The 22,048-nt window shown below is 38.8% G+C and overlaps 1 protein-coding gene across 2 annotated transcripts in view; it reads right to left on the minus strand.

The window, feature by feature from the left end:
* DOCK4 (dedicator of cytokinesis 4) overlaps positions 1–22,048 on the minus strand; it is a 432,507-nt gene that overhangs the window by 226,695 nt on the left and 183,764 nt on the right. For both annotated transcript variants that reach the window (XM_047849499.1, XM_047849498.1), the window contains exons 2-7: positions 21,749–21,832; positions 19,268–19,308; positions 17,186–17,241; positions 12,271–12,367; positions 7,402–7,550; positions 443–527 (exon numbers count right to left, since the gene is read on the minus strand). In XM_047849499.1, coding sequence (XP_047705455.1) covers positions 443–527; positions 7,402–7,550; positions 12,271–12,367; positions 17,186–17,241; positions 19,268–19,308; positions 21,749–21,832 — 512 coding nt within the window. The remainder of the gene's footprint in view (positions 1–442; positions 528–7,401; positions 7,551–12,270; positions 12,368–17,185; positions 17,242–19,267; positions 19,309–21,748; positions 21,833–22,048) is intronic.

The raw sequence follows: 22,048 nt of genomic DNA on the forward strand, positions 1-22,048 counted from the left end.
GACAATGGAGGAGACACTTTCTATGGTACTTGGGCATAGTGGTAACGGGAGAACCGAGTGGGGTAACATGTTGGGGATCAATAACGGGATGTCATTAGTCACAGCCCTGTTGTGAAACACACAGATAAATATGTATGACTTGTAGGCATTTCACTAGATTAATGAAAGCTACAGAGATGTGCAAAAGAACTTAAAACTTCTTTAGTTTTACTTCCCAGTATTTAAATGTTGAGAGCTCAGCAGAGCACATCATGTGATTCTCAAACAGGGAAAGTACCTCGGTTTTTTAACTTGGGGCATGGTCACCTCAGCTCTCAATTCTCTACTTGCTCCAAATTAAACTTGGAACATCCTGTTCTTACAAAATCAATCAAGTACGAAGAGTGCCATGGAAACCACAAAATCAGCAGTGAGGTTATGAGCCAAGATTTCCTGTACCTACCAGTCGGTAGAGCTCTGTAATGCTGATGTCCTCTGGATCCACCATCGAATACTCCTTCCTAGGCACCAGGTCCAGTCCCAGTTGTCTAGAAAACACATTGCAAAAGTTTGGGGGAAATGTCATTTCTACAGAATATATTAAAAAAATCATTTTTTACTGTATCACCCTGAAATTAGATATGTCACCCACCATGCTTCTTTCTCTCATACTTTTTACCTTGTATTAACTTGTTACTGCAGATGGAGTATCTAGCATAGCTAAGTTGGCCCCTGGACATAATTTGAGAAACACAAGATGACAAAGGCAGGTAAATCAGGGGAATGGACTGGCACCAGAGGCCTTGATGCTGTGTGGTGGGGAGCCATGAGCACCCCACAAACTATCACCACAGGAACCATTCCACCTTGGACTGGGATAGAAACAAGAACAAGGCATAATTTTGTTCTAGAAACTGGAGTTGAGAAGAGGGGAGGTTGGCCTTTAGGACTATACTCGGTACTAAAATACCTAGTCATATCCAGAGCTAACATATTTCTAATGTGGATCTCTGGCAACATGCGTGCAGTCCTCAGTCACAGCGAGTTCTGGGGTCAGTTATTAGGAGAAACTCAGGAAAGGCAGGGGAGAGGAATTAAGGCAGCATTGTTTTAGGCCTGGGGCGGTGAAACAGTTAGATCTCTTGTGTTAGGTGACCGCACGTGGCTTACTGGGCTGAGAAGTGTTCTAAGATTATACATCCAGCCTCAGCAGGACCAAGGATTTGTGATGTCCTACCAAAGAGACAGGAAAGGAAGTATAACTGCCAGTTTCCCTCTGGTGACCTCGGTTAACATACTGGTCCCCAGGGACACCACTTTACTACACTGATATCAACGGTCTATCATTCTATTCCTCTACTTAACCAACCACGACCATCCCAAAGGTACCATGATGGCTTTGCAATGCCCTCGAGATCAAGGTCGAGATACTGTGTCTCCCCTAGGCTCCCATCAGTTACCCCATTCCAGGTCTCACATGTAATTCTCAGAGGATAATTTGATCTCTGTCTCTTTCACAACATTATTCTAACATGGATGCCTTCCGCCATGGCTTTTCCAGTTACAAAACCACAGCTTCTCACTTGTGTGTTAAAAAAAAAAAAAAGGGAAAAATCCTGAAATTCTGTACCTTCCCCCAAAAGTCAATGGAGGTTTCATGAGTAGAATTTATTATTTCTGCACTAGCTTCAAACCAGGCACTGACCCAGCTACCATGAGGGACAGTTGTTCTCAAGATTAGACATCTGTGACCTTCTTGATGGCACTAGTTGTCTTAGACATGAAAAAAAGTTTGATTTTTCTTTTTTTTTTTTTAATTTTTTTTTTTTAACGTTTATTTATTTTTGGGACAGAGAGACAGAGCATGAATGGGGGAGGGGCAGAGAGAGAGGGAGACACAGAATTGGAAACAGGCTCCAGGCTCTGAGCCATCAGCCCAGAGCCTGACGCGGGGCTCGAACTCATGGACCGAGAGATCGTGACCTGGCTGAAGTCGGACGCTTAACCGACTGCGCCACCCAGGCGCCCCGATTTTTTTTTCAATTATGTTTCTCTTTGAGGAACTTAAAAAACACACTCCCATGCTCTAATTTTTGTTGAACTTTCAAATCACAAACAGCACTATGATTGATTCTTAAAATAACCATGTCTCCCTGCTATGGACTGAATATGTCCTCCCAAAATGTTTTTGTAGGAGTCCAATAAGACCAACCCCATAATGACTATTTTTGGAGACATGGACTATAAAGAGGTAACGCATGTTACTTGAGGTCCCAAGGGTGGGGTCCTAATCCAATAGGACTGGTGTTCTCATAAGAAGAATACACAGATTTCTCTCTCTAGGCAGGTACAGAGGATAGGTCATGTGAGGACACAGCAAGAAGGCAGCTGTCTGCAAGCCGGCAAGAAAGCCCTCACCAGAAGCTGAAATTGCTGGCACCTTAAACATGGACTTCTAGCATCCAGAATTGTGAGGAAATACATGTGTGGTTTAGGCCACCCAGTCTATGGTATTTTGTTATGGCGGCCCTAGCATACTAACACAGCCCCCTTGGTAGACCTCACCAGGGGTTCTGATAGGGTCTCTTTCCCATTCTCTACCCCCTCCCAAGAGAGAACCACTGCACTACAATGTTAAGGCATCGTTTGACACCAGGTCAGTATTGCTGAGGAAAGATTATCTAGCAAAGGAAAGAAGATTTATGACCACATATGAATCATGCCACCTACCTCACCCACAACTCCTATGAGAAACTGTCCCACCCGTATTCTTTGCTGGGAGGCACGCAGAAGACCTGAGGCTGTCTAGTCATCTGACCATCTCCCCTTCCCAAGCAACACCTTACTGGCCGACACATAGGCTCCTGACCTGCAGGCAAATAATCCTTGGGCTGGCCAGTAGCTTTAAGAGGCTGGTATAAAATGCTCAGTCTAAAGAGGAATAACAGATACTGGCTTTCAATGAGATTCCTTCTTTGAGTATTTGGACCTAGAAATTCAGAGCATCAGCCATGTGACATGAGGAAGAAAAGATATGTGAAGAGCAGCTGATCTACATCACTATAGAATGAATAAAGACCAACTCGAGCTGCACAGGTTCTGGAGCAGGTATGAAGTCCAGAAACCTCCTGGGCTTTGGGCCCCAGAAGTCTGTAACCTGCAAGTCTCTTTCTCTCATAAGGCTTTGGATGTTGAACTTCTGGCTTCCTGGAGTCCCAGCTATGTGAATAGAGTTTTATCTATTTTGTTTTGTTAATTCCCAGGTATATCCTTAGAATAATTCTCCAGGGAGCCCGGGTGGCTCAGTCGGCTCAGTCGGTTGAGCATCCGACTTCAGCTCCGGTCATGATCTCGCAGTTTATGAGTTCGAGCCTCATTGTCGGGCTCTGTGCTGACAGCTCAGAGCCTGGAGCCTGCTTCAGATTCTGTGTCTCCCCCTCTCTCTGCCCCTTCCCTGCTCGTGCTCTGTGTCTCTCTGTCTCTCAATAATAAATAAATGTTAAAATAAAATTTTTTTAAAAGAGTAATTCTCCCACTGTTTGGTTTCTTAGCTCACAGAACAGGATCAGGGTAGGGCTTTAAAACCTCTAAGAAGGGAGTGCCTAGGTAGCTCAGTCGGTTGAGTGTCCAACTTTGGCTCAGGTCATGAGCTCACAGTTCTTGGGTTCGAGCTCCATGTTGGGCTTTGCATGGACAGCATGGAACCTGCTTCGAGTTCTCTGTCTCCCTCTCTCTCTGCCCCTCCCCTACTTATGCTCTCACTCTCTCTCGCTCTCTCTCTCTCTCTCTCTCTCTCTTTCATAAACATTTAAAAAAAACTTTAAAAACAATAAAAAGAAATGAGGCAAAGTGGGAAGGGAGAAAATGGAAAAAGAACTCTCAGAATACAGGAAGCCAGAGTGGGGAGGGGAGGGTCAAGTTCTATATCAATGCAGTCATTAAATTGTTCCTCGACATCAGGAAAGAAGGATGAATGGATTCTCCCTCCCATATGATCTTAGCAGGAAAGTCAAAGGACAGCACAGGATGCTATGGGGAACAAAAACAGGTACCATTATTTTAACTCTGATGCCTCCAGGTGAGAACACTTCTTTTCATGGCCCTGTTAGGGAATAAAATTAGTATCTCCTCCTCCTCTTCTCAAGCATCCCATATCCTAAGGGCTTCCCTCTACCACTCTTCAGCAGTGTGATAGATAACTTGAGATTGAACATTCTTTTTGTTTCTCCTGAAAGGAGACAGAAGTTTACTGAATATACCACAAGGGAGTGGCAGGCAGGACAGCAAACGAGAGGCTGTCCACCAAGATCGAACATTCTTAACTTGTGTTCATCCAGAGATCTACATGCTGACATATAATTTTGTAGGACAGTATGATCTAGCTTAACATTGAATAGAATTATCTGAATTTGCTTTTCATTTAGCACTATTCAATAAGAAAACTAATTTATACTTATAAGAATAAGGTAAATGCACAATCTGTGCGCTGTAAATTGTTTTTAAATAACTGCTCAAAGAAAACAAAATGAGACCTCAGAAAATTCATGAACTTGAAGATGAGCTATATAAATTATATTGCTCGTTTTCATGCATCCATGTTTTACCAACTTACCATAAATTAGCCACAGAACTGCCCAAAGTACAAGCTGGAACTTACGTGAGTCAAAACTGAGTCATGATTCAGTCATAATTAATGTTTTTCCCTCTGTCATCATCTTTCTTCCTAAAACTGAAAAAGTATCATCTTCTTGCCTGCTCTATATTTCCAGTTATTTTTGATAAACTACTTCATCCAACTTTCTTCCTATTTACAAACTACTTTTTAAACTTAGACCACCATAATGACTAAGAGCCAATATAATTCAGTGAAAACTCAAAGTTTTTTTCAAAATAAAAAAAGAAACACATGATAGACAGTATGGGTCCCTTTCCAGCAACCATTAGATCTACCCTGCCTGGGCTGCCTCATCTCACAACACAAGACTGAAGGCTCAGCACAAATGGCTGCCAAGCTCTGTTCCTCAGGAAACGTTATGTGTTTGGAATCATGTTGCCCTGGAGCGAAAAGACCCTTGGACCTTATCGAGTTCAACCTACTCCTTCCATGGATGAAGAAAGTAAAGTCAAGAAGGGCTCAGGAATTTGCCTCACGTCTTAAAAAAGCAGCGTTCCTAGTTCAGTGTCTTGTTGCCATTCCACACCTCGGGTTGTTTACATCCCACAGGAATGAATCTCCTAGAGATAAATAAATTAGGGCTACCATACTGGTCATCTGTAAAAAGGCTGAATGGCACATCTTGCTCAACAAAACAGCAGAAGGACTCTGGGTGAGAATGAGATTTAAAATGTGTTAGCAGGTTCATATGTTCATACCTATATTAGGTCATATATTGGCAGAATCAAAAGTGAATTCTGAGGGGTGCCTGGGTAGCTCAGTCAGTTGAGTGTCTGACTCCTGGTTTCAGTTTCAGGTCATGATCCCAGGATCGTGGGATCAAGCCCCTAGTCGGGCTCTGTGCTGACAGCGTGGAACCTGCTTAGGATTCTCTCTCTCTGCCCCTCCCCCACTGTGCATGCATGCTCTCTCTCAAAATAAATAAATAAACATTTTTTAAAAAGATGTTGGCAAGGAGAAAGGGCAACACTTTTGCACTCCTGGTAGGAATGCAAACTGATGCAGTCATTCTGGAAAACAGTATGGAGTTTTCTCAAAAAATTACAAATAGAACTATCCTATGAGCCAGCAATTGCACTACTATGTATTTACGCAAAGGATACAGGAGTGCTGATTCAAAAGGGCACATGCACCCCAATGTTTATAGCAGCACTACTGACAATAGCCAAATTATGGAAAGAACCCAAATGTCCATCAACTGACAAATGGATAAAGAAGATGTGGTGTGTATGTATAAATATATATACATTGGAATATATATATATACATTGGAATATATATATACATTGGAATATATATATATATATATATATATACACATTGGAATACCACTCAGCAATCAAAAAGAATGAAATCTTGCCATTTGCAACAACATGGATGGAGCCAGAGTATATTATGCTAAGCGAAATAAGTCAGCCAGCCAGAGAAAGGTAAATATCATGTGATTTCACTCAGATGTGGAATTTAAGAAACAAAACAGATGAACATAGGGGAAGGGAATGAAAAATAAGATAAAAACAGAGGGAGGCAAACCATAAGAGACTCTTAAACATAGAGAAAAACTGAGGGTTGCTGGAGGCGTGTTGGGTGGGGGATGGGCTAAATGGGTGATGGGCATGAAGGAGGGTACTCGGGATGAGCACTGGGTGTTATATGTAAGCAGTGAATAGATGAATTCTACTCCTGAAATCATTATTACACTATATGTTAAATAACTTGGTTTTAAATAAAATTTGAAAATTAGAAGTAAAAATAAAAAAGAATAATTAAGAAAAAGTGGCTTCTGATAAAATAATTTCCTATGCTCAGAGAAAAAAGCACACTAGTTTCAAATCAGTTTTTCCAGATTCAGTAAGAGGCAAATTTATCTGTGGTATATGCCCGGCCATTTTCTCCTTTTCTGCCTGCCTTTCTTTCATTCTGTAGTCCTAAGATCCTTTCAAGGTCCAAACAGCAAATAGGGACTTGGGGAGAGGAAAGGAAGGAGGACATGACCAAATATGACATTGAGGGATCTTTTAACTTCTTTCAACAAGCCTAGGATCACAGTCAAAGCTTATTCTAATTTCTCACTCACATATTAACATTCATACTTAGTATTAGTACAACATGAGCCTTGATTAGAGCTTTAAGTGATGAGATTTACCACAGTGCTTGGCTGTTATTTTAGATTAGTCACTTAGAGTTTTATTTAAAAGTAAATCTTGGTCTGCTTTTTACGGAGTTCTCCCAAGCAGCTCCTCAAAGAGCCTAATATATACACACAGGCAGAATTGGGGCAATAATGAATGCCCCACCGGTGCACCTGTTTTAAGCCTTTTAATGGGAGCTGTTAGCATTAGTGTCTCCCTCCAGATTACTCTGGTGACATATTACCATGGTACGGAAGTGGTATATATTAAAAGCAAATACACATGCCAAACCCAAAGCCTATTTTTAAATAAGACCTATTTAGCAGAAGCCATATCTGGTTGATCCCTGTAAACATTTCATATTCCGTGAGCACATGCATGCCATCTGACCTCACAGGGCACTAGAGAACAAACAACTTCCTGTCACCCTTACCAGCCCTAGAGGATGCGGTGCTCAGCTCTACCAGTGACAGTCTGAAGTAAGCACACAAATGGAAAAAAGCTGAAAAAGCCCCATATGGTGTTTTCTGGAGACATTATCAAGTAGTGGCTCACACCTAAGTGGCATCTGTCACCAGAGACACCCTCCATTCCCCGTGACGGACAAGTACTCACTCATTGCCCCAGTCCAGGCGGGCAGTAATGTGGCGCTTCACATCCTTCATCCGGTCATGGGTCAGATGGCCCACCAGCACCTGCCGCCGCAGATCCAGGATTTCATTCATGATGTGCCACAGCCGGTGGAAGAGATCGCCTTCATTTCTCTGGGAAGGACACAAATGTGGAATCGGTGGTCAGTCCCCATAGTGAGTTGTGAGGTAGCCGTGGAGAAAAGGGAAGGCTAAGTCCTGCTTATTACCCTCTCTGTGCTTGACAGATTCTCTGTCAACAGACACCTCTCCCCTCGTGTTGTCAATTACATTTGCCACTCTACACGCTTTCATCCAGGTTCACGATGCTGCTCTTCTGCCCAAGAGTGTACCTCACTTCTAAGACTCCCCAGCACAGACAGCGTCCTCACTACGCCTCTGTACCCGGAGTCTGCACACCCTGTCTCCCCTTCCATCTCAAACTCTCCTTTCTGTAGCTCTCTCCCAATTCTATGTCCTTCAAGGCTCCACCTGAATTCCACTTCTGTCGGGAATCTTCCCTGATAACTTTTGCCCATGTTCTCATCCCCCTTCTCTGAACTGGCTGCATACAATTAAGGCCAATTCAGAGGAAAATACTGTTTCCTAATTATTTCTTGCATGTTGCTCTTAATGTTTACTGTATTTCCCATCATAAGCTGGGTACACCGAGGGCTCTCAGACTCATTCACTGCTACTCTCTGGTCACTAGTCAGACCCCCCAAAAAAAAAAATGGTATTTTCCCTCTTACTTGTTAAACATTCATGTAGATTCAAGATATTCTCCCCTGAGAAATTCATTAAGCAAGGTGGCTTAATGCAAGAAAGATAGGTTAAACTCCTGGCTTCAAATCCTGGTTTTGCTACTTACTAGTTTTATAGGCCTTGCGAGTGTGTTTTGTCATCTGTGAAACAGAGACAGTATGATCTCCCCATAAGGTTGTTTTGTGGATTGGAGACAATGTTTGTGAAGAGAGCAGTACAGCACAGTGACAAAGAGCACAGACTCGGGAGCCCAACTCATTAACCTGCATTCCAGCTTTGCCATTTTCTGGCTGAAAAACCTTTGGCAATTAACCTCTTTGTGTGTATTTTCTTATCTGTAGAAGGAGTATCATAATAACTACCTGGTAGGGTCACAGTAAAGATTAATGAGTTCATATACTAAAACTGTGAGAATAATGCCTGGCTTAGAATAAATATCACGTAAATGTTGGCCGTTATTAATATGGCTTGGTCCAGAATAAGCCCTCTACAAATATTGTGTCTTTACCAAAAGCTACTCTACATCTCTTACCCATGCGCTTAGGGCAAAAACCATTTCTCAATATCTGCCCTTCATCTTTCTTAACCAGAAGCTATGCTTTAACTTTCTACTAAAACATCAATACAGGACATTAAAGTATTGAGATTTTCATATATCTGAAGTTCTCTACAATGATAAACTTCTAGAAATATCAAAGTTCTGTGTGATGGGTAGGTACAGAGGCTCAGTCAGAACACATTTTTCTAATTTTATTTAAAAAAAATCGACATGTCTTCTGCCTTATCAATACTTGCTGACTTAAAGTGTTTTAATGTACTGTGCAGGTTAAACAAGTGTGCTGGTGAAACACGAAGCATTCTCCATAATACTATCCCTGGTCTTCTGAGATACAAATAATCACACTCATAACTCCTAAAGCACTCCATTGAGCTTGCCTTTCTATTCTCACTCTTTACTCATGTAATACACACCCATACAAGTCATTAAAGGGACACTGTAATGCAATCTTCTAGTAATTCACTGCTCAGTGTCTGTGTTTTCCACGTGGTGTAAGCTCCCAACCACAGACACCATGTCTGTCTTGGGCAGCCCCAGCCGCTGGAGAATGAATGAAAAAATAATGTGATTCATAGGAGGTCATATACTGTGAATCCTGAGAGGTAGATTCTGTTTAGGTCATGGGAAACAATCAGGGAAGATCAGGAAAACCTTGAGGATGTCAGTGGTCACGAGGAAAGGTCCACTAGAGTCAAAGAAAGTACATAAGGAAGACATAAAATAAGTCAAGTCTTGTGCAGGAAAATGGAGAGGCAGCTCCCTCTTGAAGTGACTGTCACAGGGCGAGAGTCACCTTCCCTGCTCTTGGGGAAGGTGTTTTGTAGTCGTGCAGGAGGATGGGCTTAATTTTCTAATGATGTCCCCTTTAGTACCTAAGTTTAAGAGAACGCTAAGATGAGAAGGAAGCTGGTTCCCTCAGAAAAATGCAAACCAGCTGGTCAGCTCTCCCTTTAGGAAAACGGACATACCTCAGCCCTGAGCAGCAAACTGCTCTCCTAATGTGTGGAACCAGTACCTATCTGGTCTGGCAGCTAGTCATAAAATGATGATTCTTGAAAAACTGGACAGTTATGAAGACTATTTAGAAACATCAAAAATCCTCTTGATGTAACAGTAAATGAAAAGGGTAGGGTAAAATATTAAACACCTGGAACAAAAGATTATCTGTAAGCTCCTGCAATGCATCAGAAATGTAGCCAAAACTGAACTGTGGTTATTATAGTGTTTTAGAGAATGGGGAAGTTCTCATTTGCCTCAAAATGAAAAGAGCATAGGTTCTGGGGCAGCAGATCTACCTTCAGACTCAAGTTTCACCAGTTAGAGTGGGACCCTGAATAGGTTATCTCTGATAAGATTCGGGAATAAAAACAATCTGGCAGAGCCCCAGGGAAGAAAGGTATAAAATATTGAGACAAAGGCCTGCACAGAAGTACTTAGTAAAAGATGGCTGCTGTATTTCTCCTAAGCTTTTTGTGGTTACGTTCCTGATATTTTATTAAGTGATATTTTAAAGAATATTATTTAGGTTCTTACCAATGACATTAAAAAGAGCAACTAGCACTTCTTAAGTATTTACCGTGAGCTTTTAAGCTAAATGTTCTACTACTATTAAGTCTATCTCATAAACTGCTTACAATTTACAAGATATTATTATCCTCATCAAACATCTTCCAGTGGAGAATCCGGGTGCCTTAAAAAACACTGGAAAAGAACATGGATGCTCAAGTATGATGAATCTGAACTAAAACATTGGGCTTGAAACATTCTTATCAGGAAGAGAGAAACCAAAAGGCCCAACATAAATAGCCAAGTCAACCCCATGTTCAAGGTCAAAAATCTGCTTTCTCCAGGTTAAACTTCATATTTGTTCCTAACATAACAGACTACCATGCCAGTATCTGGGGGAACTTTTAAATAACTTTCTCTCCATCTCCATTACTCAGGACATTAAAAAGGTGGAAGGTTACTCCTAGAGCTTACGACACAGAGATTTTTTCAAGCCAATCAAGTATGTCCCCAAAATAGATGCCTGCAACCTGAAAACCAGGTAAAAATAGCTAGATAAGGCAGAATCAAGAGGAAATTCAACTTTGTTCCCCACAAGCAGCCTCACAAAAGGGAAAGTGCTGGTGCTCTAGCTCCACAAATGGATGACACTTACACTGCCATTATTTTTATAACTCATACGTTGGGTATTTAAATGATGCAATGACCTGAACATTTCAGATAGTTTCATTTCCACGTTAATATTATGTACAATGAATGTTATGTTAAGTGAAATAATACTTGGATTTTATATTCTTCCTATTAAAAAAAAAAAAAAAAACCTGAAAGGGAGATCTGCATTTCCTTTGCTGCCTCTCAGCACAGAGCCCCTGAGTTCAGTTATCTTGACTTTGCATTTACCTCATTCCAGCAAAGCTTAGACTGGCATTTCATCTCAGACTGCCCTGTGGATTTTAGTAGTGAGTCCTAAAGCCACCAGCTCTAGGAGGGCATGGTCAGAGAAATCCAACATCAAAAGGGGTTTTATTTTTAAGATTTTCTTATTTCAGTGAAATATCCTATTGCATTTTATATGTAACAGACAATAAAAACTGTCATTCTGTGCCAATGTCCTTCACTAATTTGGATTTTCCCTTTGACAAGCTGTTTCAAATCATTTTGTCAGGCTAAGTACACCTTTGTATTTTGAACGCATCCCCTCAAATGATTAAGCTGTTCTATAAATGTCTTTGAAAATAAAAGGAGAAATAGCATTCATCTTCCTCAGACATGTTCAGAGATCCAAAGTGAGAGCCCTAGATTCACCTAAGAATCCACACTCGGCCATTTTCCAGCTGCTTGGCTCAGAGCAAGTACTGTACTTCACTCTCTGCCTCATTTTTCTCATTAGTAAGCTGGGAATGATCATGGTCACAATTTCCTTGAGTGGTTGTATGGATTAAATGAGATAGTGCATATAGAGTACTTCTACAGGGTTTGCAACACAGTTAAGCTCTCAATAAAGACAATTTGTTATAATAAGTAAATACGTACATAAAAACATAACCCCCAAACATGGACCCCCCCCTTGTTTTCAAGAAACATTCCTTTCCCTTATATATTTAGAATATTCTTGTTCATTCTGCCTAAGGAGTCTATCATTTTCAGTACACTTGAATCATTTACAGAAAATTAGAATAAAATGCCACCAATACTCCAATTGCACTGAAAAGGAATTTCTTTTTCTTTGAAGATCAAAAATACTCAGAAAGCCTAACACAAGTTCCATGTAAACCATTCTATTTGATTAGATGCCAGAAAAATCATGTTTTACATTCCTACAGTTTGAATAAGAACTCACAAAACACATGATTAGTGGACACACAGATTACAACAAGACTATGTCTTGTAAGGCTCTGTATCTCCAATTTCTGGAGGAGTACAAGTGCCTCAGAGCAGGTGCTCAATTATCAGTCAGTGCTTACCCTTGTTCAAGTATCCTTAAAACAATTCTCTATCCAAAAAAATATGCCATTAAAAAGTTACCACATAGAGCTGTTTCCACATGGTTCCCCAGTCTCTTAATGTCGATGTCATTTCTGTTATAACAGAGTCTTCAGTGGGAATAACCATTTCAAATTGCCTGTGAAATTAAAAAAGAAAAACAAAGTATGCAGGTCATTATCATTGACAATAATTTTATTTTAAATCCTCTAAAAGATAAAACTAGAAAAGGAAACTGCCTAATTGTTTTGGGTTCTGCACACAGTAATCAGGATCTTATCATAGACCTGTGTGAGGGATGTCATGTGGGTTATGGCACTGCAATACCAAAATGACCACCCACTTCATCAACGTCAACTTTGAAGAGTGTGGTAAGAAGCAATATTAACAGAAGAGTTCTGCTCCAGCCACAATTTGACCGCTGAACGACTCATTTAACCTCCCCAAACCCAAAAGCCTTCATGTAACATGAGGTCACCAAGCTCACATCAACTATGAGATGGCTTTTGCTTTCTAAGCATTATGAACATAGGACTCAAAGACAATGACAGACTTGTTCAATGATCAGGATATTATGTTTCCAAACATGCAAAGTGACTTAGTGTTATAAATATCTACACACTGAGGTACAGATTAAACACTCCCTTGCTCTTCTTTTTAATGTTTATTAATTTCTGAGAGAGTGCGCGAGTAGGGGAGGGGCAGAGAGACAGAGGGAGACAGAGGGAGATAGAGGATCTGAGGCAGGCTCTGTGCTGACAGCAGAGAGCCCAATGCGGGGCTCGAACTCACAAACTGTAAGATCATGACCTGAGCCGAAGTCTGATGCTCAACCGAGTGAGCCACCCAGACGCCCCTGAACACTCACTTGACCTTATTAACACTTCATTTTTACTATCTGTAAGTGGGCCCAGGAAAAAAGATTAGTATATTAATAATATTATCATGCATCATAGAGCTTAAGAGCTTCTGAAATCATAAATGTTCGAACATCCATTGCACAATGTTCTTCTCTCTGATTAGGGTAATATATTCTTCCTATTTTTTCTCCACAAGTCACAACCATACTGGAAAACATTCATACCAACATCTACTAGGATATATACAGTGGTTCTGATGTTGAGAAGACACATGAAGATAGGGACAAAAAAAAAAAAAAAACCTAGAAGGTTTCATTTACCCTCTGTGTCTATCTTTGACATATAACAACCTTTCTCTTCACCTCAAGTTTCTTTTTTCAAATTGTTTCAAGTGAAAATGCCTAAGTGGCTATTATTACAACTTTTCAAAAGAGTGTTACCTGCTATGTGATGGATTAGTTTCTTAACATTGAGTATGTATTTTTTCAAGGACAATATCTAATATGTAGAAGGTAACAACATCTTAAGACAGGGAACCAGGTTGTCTAGATGATCAAGGGAAAATTACTTCTTAGCATGAGGCTAATAACTGGTCTGTAGCTCCTTTGTGATGTTATATCCAAAGGGTGTATAATTGTCTTTTGTAAAGTCTTCTTGACAGCAAGTAAGAAAACTAAAATCTTTACCAAGAGAGCCTTGTTTCCTCATTTCATAGTGCTGTTAAAATACTTGCTCTGTTAATATTTCCCTTCTTTCTAGACCTTAAGGAAACACAGCTGAAAATGGAAAACCGGGATTTAAACCTAGAAATAAAAGTAAACAGTAGTATATGAACTGCGACATATCCAGAACCTTTTCTCAAGCCAACATGTGGCATTTGCAAATGGTAGCTCATGTATTTTGCTTCTGAAGCAGCTGTTGCAATTTAAATGATGAATATTTGGAGACACAGATTATAAAATGATCAGATGTAAGGTCAAGAAGGGAACGATGAATTTCCAGGACAACCCGACAACCCAGCTAACGTTTAAAAAGTGGCATGACCTCAAGCAGCAATTAAACAATACAGAAGTGGCCTCGCTGTTCATCAACTATAATTTAATTTAAGGACCCCCATCAGCCCTACATAGCTCTGAAACCCAGGACTGAATGTAAAGGCAATTCAGTCTGTGAGAAGTTGATTTGGGGTTTCTTCCACCAAAATGTAAATTTTTAAGAAGCTCCACAAAATCTCCGTTTTCAACGAGGCAGCTGTTTCCTCTTAATTACACCAAAAGCAAAAATCAATGTTCCAGTAGTCATAAGTAGTTGCCCCTGAAATTACATTTTGCTTAGTTACTCTGAGATCTACTTTGCAGCAATTTCATTCCAGTGGGCCATCAGGCTGCTAATCTTTCTTTTTCTTTTTTTTTTTTCTTTCCTTGAAGTTTATTATTTATTTTGAAAGTGAGGGGAAGTGGAGGGCAGAGAGAGGAGAGAAAGAATCCCAAGCAGGCTGTCAGCGCAGAGCCCGATGCAGGGCTCAAATTCATGAACGAGGAGATCATGCCCTGAGCCAAAGTCAAGAGTCAGATGCTTAACCAACTGAGCCACCCAGGCAGGCACCCCAAGCTGCTAATCCTGCAGTAAGAGAGGTAACAACAAAATCCTAAACAAGTTCTTTGGGAAAGCAATCATCTAGCAATATGTGTTCTCAAATGTTTTTCAGACTAAAGTTTTTCTTCCAGTTAATAGTCCTAGAATCTAGGGTCTCAATCAATTCCAATAACAAATTCTTCTTCTTCTTTTGAAAATCATTGTGGGCCCTACCCTCAGTGTTCTCTGCTATTTAATGCTCATTATGCCCTGTATCACACAGAGAACCCACAACCAAGTCTTAAACTTACACAACTAAATTTTGAGACAACTTTATACATGCTTAAACTTCCTCAGGCTCAGGGAAGGGGGTCAGATACACACCAGTTACTGCCTAGGACAAAAATTTATAAATAAAAGAAGGAATTTATTTTGATAATGTCCCACCCAATCTGCTTTGAGAGGTAGGACTTCCAACGGGTCAAGTGATGACTGATATCATCTTTGCTAACATCCTCTCTTTCCCTTGGTCAGAGTGTAAGGTGTGGGCTGAGTGGCCCTTTGCTCTGGAGAGTTGAAGGCATAGGGCTGGGCTTGGGACAAAGGCAACAAGGAAAACTGGTTGCATAAGTTTGCCCAGGTGGACACTTTAAGGGTCAGGGTAGAGACCTTGGGGGTTCCACCTTGTCCAGCCCAGATCACTAGAGCAGAAATGTCAGAACAAAGAGTAAGCTTATGGTTTAAATATCTTCTAGAGGTTCCTCTGGTTTACTTGAGGGGAGCTGGACAGAATCAAAGTGAGCCTGGCAGGAAGGTTCCAAAAGGACTGATAACTCTGCTTGACTCATTTCTGGTGGGTTACAGCTGCATAACATTCCCAAAGGACACACATTTATTCAAACAGTAGTAGTAGGGGCCCCTGGGTGGCTCAGTCAATTGAGCATCCGACTTCACCTCAGGTCATGATTTTGCAGTACATGAATTCAAATCCCGCATTGGGCTTGCTGCTGTCAGCACAGAGCCCACTTCAGACCCTCTGTCCTCCTCCTTCTACCCCTCCCCCACTTGCGTGGGCTCTCCCTCAAGAATAAAATAAACATTAAAAGACCAAAAAAAAACGTAACTTTCTAAAAAAAAACAGTAGTAGTGGTAAATATTAATATTAGAATTACATTTTTAATCTATTTTAAATAATTACTACTGCTACTACTAATGATAGTAATATGGCTTAAAGTAGCAGACATAGGGGGTGTCTGGGTGGTCCAGTTGGTTGAGACGTGACTCTTGATTTCAGCTCAGGTCATGATCCCAGTGTTGTGGGATAGAGCCCTGTTTCAGGCTCTGCAATGACAGCGCAGAACCCGCTTGGGAGTTTCTCTCTCCCTCTGTCTCTCTGCCTCTCTCTCTCTCTCAAAATAAATAAATAAACTTAAAAAAAAGTAACAGACATATACATACAGTATATGGTATATATGGTATATACATATAGTATAAGGATCTCCTAGACTCTAAGTTTTATCCATATAGGAAACTCTGAATGTATTTATACCATAGATTCTCAGCCACGTGCAGAGATTATTTCACTGAACTAAGATCAATACTCTACCTTTACAGACAGTAGATATAAGAATCATCCATTTAAATAGCATCCTTGGAACTTTCTTGGTAAAACTCAAATTTGAAGATCTCATTTACTATACTTTAAAATGTGCTTTAGTAATTCAAATAAATTGCTATTTTTTTCTATTTGAAGAAAAATGTAATTTTTGCAGTTGAATCTGTCTTCTTTCTTTTGTCATAAAATGACAATCATTCAGTGATCCAGGGCATATTTCTTATGGCACTGGCAGCAAATGTTTGGATCCAAATCCACAGTCCACTTACAATGAATCACCTGCTCAAGATAAGCAGTTAAATAAGGAAGTTCTACCGTTTTATACTATGGTATTTTATTTGAATGACCCTGCTATCCTGACAGCTACTTCAAGAACTTTTGCAGACTGGAAAGACTTTTAAAATATATGAGAAATCTTAGGTGATCAATGAGCTCAAAGTACAGAAATTCCATTCCCTAAAATAGAAGAGTGGCTTTGTGAAGAGGTGACACGAAAACATGGTATTATCCCCATTTAGGGAAAAACAGTCAAACTTGGGTGCTTATAATCAATGGTAAATCTAGGAAATTCCCAGGGTTTGAGACATGACTCAGCACTCCAGGGGTTGACTGACATGCTTTTCTATATAGCAGAAAACCAAAAAGAACCCACTCCTTGTGCTTACAATTAGGCTGATTCCATGATCTGTGGACAATGAGAGACCTCTGGTGCCCTCAGACTCTCTTCAGGTCTAGCACACATAGACGGACTGCATTAAATTATCTCCACCAACCGCTCTCACCAGACAACACAGACAATGGCATGATCTCCTATAGTTCATTTTTCAAGACAATTACTAAGCCTTTCAAATTCTAAAATAAGCAATGGTTCTGTGAAAATCCTCCATTAATAAAACTCCTTTCTTACCCTTTGTTCTTCACACAGGCATTTTTCAAATGAACGTAGCTGGAAGGAAAGATACCCTGGAAGAGAAAACATGAAGGTTATGGTGCTAGTGGATGGATAAGGGGGGGGGAGGGGGGAGTGGAGAGGGTGTTCACAAGTCATAGACATACACTACAGTCATACAGCCAGAGCAATATCAGAAATAGGAAAAAACAACATCTCTATCACACTGGACCCATTCCTTTCATTTTCCACCACTGACTAGTTTACAAATTCAGGGATTCTCTGAAGCTAATATAGTAACAACAAAAAAAAAAAATTAAATCTCACTCAAAAATCTATTCTTTACAAAACAGAGTTATTTAAAAATTTTCAGGAATTCTGCATAGAATAGAAAGCATGTTAGACTGAATTAAATTTTTTTTTAATATTGCATGATTTTCAAAGAGGGTTCTTTGATTGTTTTGGTAGTTGTTCTTTTACTTCTCTCTAAAACACTCGTGGCTATTTTTAAATACAGACACACAAAAAAATCACCGTGAATCGGGAGACAATACATATATTATGTGTTATGGAAGATCTCTGATGAAAACATAGCAGGAGTTAATCAGCAGGCTGCATTCTGATGGAACAAAAATTAAACAAAAGACACACGCTAGCGTAAAGCTTTTTATTGTAGAGAAAAGACAGGACAAGGCAATTGTTCCTTTGTTCTAAATGGGATGTTGAAAGAAGCAACATAAAAAAAAATTAGCATCAATTTTATTGTCCATTAAATGACAATATCCTCTGAATGATTTTTGATGTGTAATCAAATGACAAATTCAATTAAATATTTAGGAAAGCAAATGCCATTTGAATATGTTATCACCATTGTGGATCCAAGGATAACATAAAATTTAATAAGCAAATTCTGTACATACAACAGTAATAAAAAGATATACATTAAAAATATATTTTTCCTTCAAAATTTAAATTAACTCAAAATGGTAGGATTAACAGAGTAATTATAATTAATAAGAAAAAGTCAGAACTTGAGGTTAGAAGAGTGGCAGAAATAAGTCCTATTTTTCTCAAAATTATTCTAAATAAATAATTAAGTACTAAAACTATATTTGCATGTACCTTGCAGATGAACAAAAATAACTTTAAATAAGGACTAAAATACTAAAAATATGAAATTTCTATACTCTTTTGCCCCTCAGGCTTTCCTTTAGAATGACCAAAAATAAATAAAAATACAGTTATTACATACAGCTGGATGATCCAGAAAAAGGTATAGTTAAGCAGAAAGGCAGGCAGAAGAATTTCGATTACTTGCATTATATTTTGAGAATAAGAAATTATACAATTTCTTATCTAAAATCCTAATAAAGCCAGAATTAAACCAACAAGTGAACATGACATGTAAGAGAGTATTACAGAATGTACGAAGCATGGCTAAAGGATTGAGAAGTTAAAGCAGAGTCACAGATAATAGTAAGGATTAGTTCCAAAGTCATAAAGTATACAAATGAGAGGTAAAACAAAAACCATACTACTTCCTATTATAATTCCTGAGGATGTATATAAACATATAAAGGACAAGGAGTCTTAGCTTCTGTCTGGAATGGTAAGAAGGGGAAGCTCTTTATAATATGGTTTCCCCATGTTTCACCTGTCCAAACCCAAAAGGGACAGGTTGCTGAAATAAATGTGTTTCTCCACACCACTATTTTACAAATGATACCACAGAAAACTTAAAGATTAAATACCTCTAATTGATATTTCTTTTGGAATATCCATTTACCCTGAATTTTAATTTCCCCTTGAATTTTAATTTTGCCCTCTGCTAAACTAACACTTCAAAAAGATTTTGTTTATATATAATGAGCTTATTAAGGTCTTCTCAGTACAAATTGCAAGAGCTATGTTGGATTACCACTTGAGTAGCATGTCTTAATGATAATCCAAGTTCAAAGGAATTTTCAAAATTATGAAAATCTGAATTGCCATTTGGCATTTCAACTAAGAGTTCCAACTGTAATTACAACTGTAAAATGAAATAAAGTAAAATAACTTTTAAAAAAATCCGTAATTATGGTTAGGAGTAATATTTTTTACCTTGACATTTGGGTTTTTTAAAGCAAATCCTCTGTACCAGCCTGTGGAGAAATAATCATGGTCATTATTTTGATTAAACCATTGTAATGTTTTAAAGAAAAGTGATTACAAATCAATCTGTCCTTTACTGATAGAATTTTACCCTATATGTAAATATTCTATGTATGAAAAGATGGGGGTTGGAAATAAGCTAGACTATAGCTCAAGAGACCACTAGTTTAAGTATTCTATTAATACAAGTATTTTAAAAATTGTAATGGAAATTTATATGAAAAATAGAAACATGCATAATAGAAGTACAGGGTTTGGAATCAAAGGATTGGGCTTAAATTCTGGCTCTGCTACTTATTATTTTATTTAGGGCAGGTTAATTTACCTGAGTATAGTTTCTCTACTTTAAAAAAAGGCTATACACTATGTCTCAGGGAAATTCAAGAATCTGCAAAAGATTTAATATGTTTCCAATTTATCTTTGCCTGACTACAAGGTCCAGACCCTATCTCCAAACAATAGGGCTCAGCCAACAGTCATAGAGTGAATTTTCACATCCTTCAGCCCATCATCTAGGGTTAGGATCAGTCTGATAGCATAAGAAGTGGGAAATCAGTTATCATCCATTAATAACAGTGATGGGCACTCTTATCAGCAAAATGTTCTAGTAATGATCTGACCCTAATTTTTATTCTATAGATTGCCTAAGACTTAACCTCCAAGCAATTCTGTATCAATTGTATAGCACTATCCCTAAAGAGTAACATATCTTTTTACTGCTTAAAACAAGCACAGAGCATATATATGAATATATATGGTAAATAGATAGCCCCCTATAAATGTATTATTTTCAACTTAGAATTTCCTCAAGCACAGAACCATTTTGTTTCTTGGTAAGAAATTATTTTACCATGTAACAAATATTCTGTTGAATTGGACCTTTTAACAAACTGAATTTTTAAAAGGAAATATTTGAACTTGTATTTAAATATTTTTGTTCCTCATAAGTTTTCTGAAACGGATATATTGTAAAATGTCATACTTAACAGCTTTAAAATCAGTCTGAAGCAAGCAGAATGAATTGAGGAGAAACTGTATATCTCAGGATTTATTATATCCCTGAAAGACATACCCAAGAAATATATCCAATGTTAAATAATTATTCTAACAGAAACCAAAACTTTTTGAGAACTGCAAAAATCTCATACAGAGGTCTCTGTCCAATTACATCACAGAGAAAGGTTTTTAGGTTACAAAGGAGCTCCTGTTAGCTATGAAGCCCATTTTTATGCACCATTCCAAAACAGATTTTATATTTACCTGTACACAAAGTAAACATAGACAAAATGCATCTGGCAATAACAAGAAAGACCTTATTATATATTTTCTTTAAATTTTTTAAGATTTATTGATTTTTGAGAGAGACAGAGTGTGAGCGAGCAGGGCAGGGGCAGAGAGAGAGGGAGACACAGAATCTGAAGCAGGCTCCAGCTCTGAGCTGTCAGCACACAGCCTGACATAGGGCTCAAACACGCAAGCTGTGAGATCATGACCTGAGCCGAAGTCGGATGCTCAACCGACTGAGCCACCTAGACAACCTGTATTCTTAAAGATTTCATTTATAGTGGGCAGAATAAATGTTCATGTATCAACACCATTTAATGCCAGGTTATAAGTGAACTTAATAGTTCTGTTTTGGGGAATACAGTTTCATGGATGTTATCCTATTATAAATTCCTACTGAAGACAGCATTTCAGAAGAAAATGAATATTTTGGGATATACTAGAAGGGCTTTAAAATGTGGCCATTTTATTAACAAGAAAAAAAAGAGTAGTCATTTCAACTGGGATCTTTAAATACTAGAGTTCAAGTCCATTTACAGGAATGGAAACATCTGAGGACATATTAAGTATCTTGATTTAATGAGTTACATGCTGCATAAATCAATAATAATCATAAAATTCTTATAGTATATTCCACAAACATTTCAAATGCATTGAATAACTTTAGTTCAAATTTAGGGGTGGAGAGAGGATTGCAGGACCAGAGCAGAGTTGGCCTTGGCTCAAGCCTTCCCCAAGGCCTCTGATTACCTAACCTTGCAGAAGCCATTTCTGCTCTGGATGTATGTTTCTTCCTGTCCTGGGCACCTACAAGACACTTGAGATTCTGACAAAGACCTTCTAGTTTGGCACTGAATCATGAACTCCCACAAATACAGTAGCCTCAACTGCTTTCTATGTTGGCATCTAGTGAATATAAAGACATACTATCAGGAACAATAAAATCAGCTTAAAAATAGCAAATCATGCTTTTCCATAAGCCAGACATTGCAAGAAACAAACTTTGTCAAAAATGGTTCACTGTGACCACTGGAAAAATTCCAGAAATCAATAGGAGGACAGAATTTGTAAACATTATGAACTGTCCAGTGGTGAGGAGGTTGGGTATATAGCTTCAAACCACAGTGGGGTAACTAGCCCACTTACCATCACACTTCTCCAGGATCTGAACTGTATCTCCAATTTCCAATGACAGGCCATATGGTACCGTTCCTCGAAAGCTGGCAATAACTGCAAGAAATGTTATAGAATATATGAAGATAATCATATTGGTTACAGCCAGTTATACTGCTTACTATTAAATGTTACCGACTAGGAAAAATGAATGTGAAGAGGAAGTATACTTGGAGAGCTAAAACCTGCTGTCATGTTTAAATGTTACATATTTTTTTTTTTTTTAAATTTTTTTTTTTCAACGTTTATTTATTTTTGGGACAGAGAGAGACA

This window comes from Prionailurus viverrinus, chromosome A2 (assembly GCF_022837055.1).
Source record: "Prionailurus viverrinus isolate Anna chromosome A2, UM_Priviv_1.0, whole genome shotgun sequence".
Classification (NCBI taxonomy): Eukaryota; Metazoa; Chordata; class Mammalia; order Carnivora; family Felidae; genus Prionailurus; species Prionailurus viverrinus.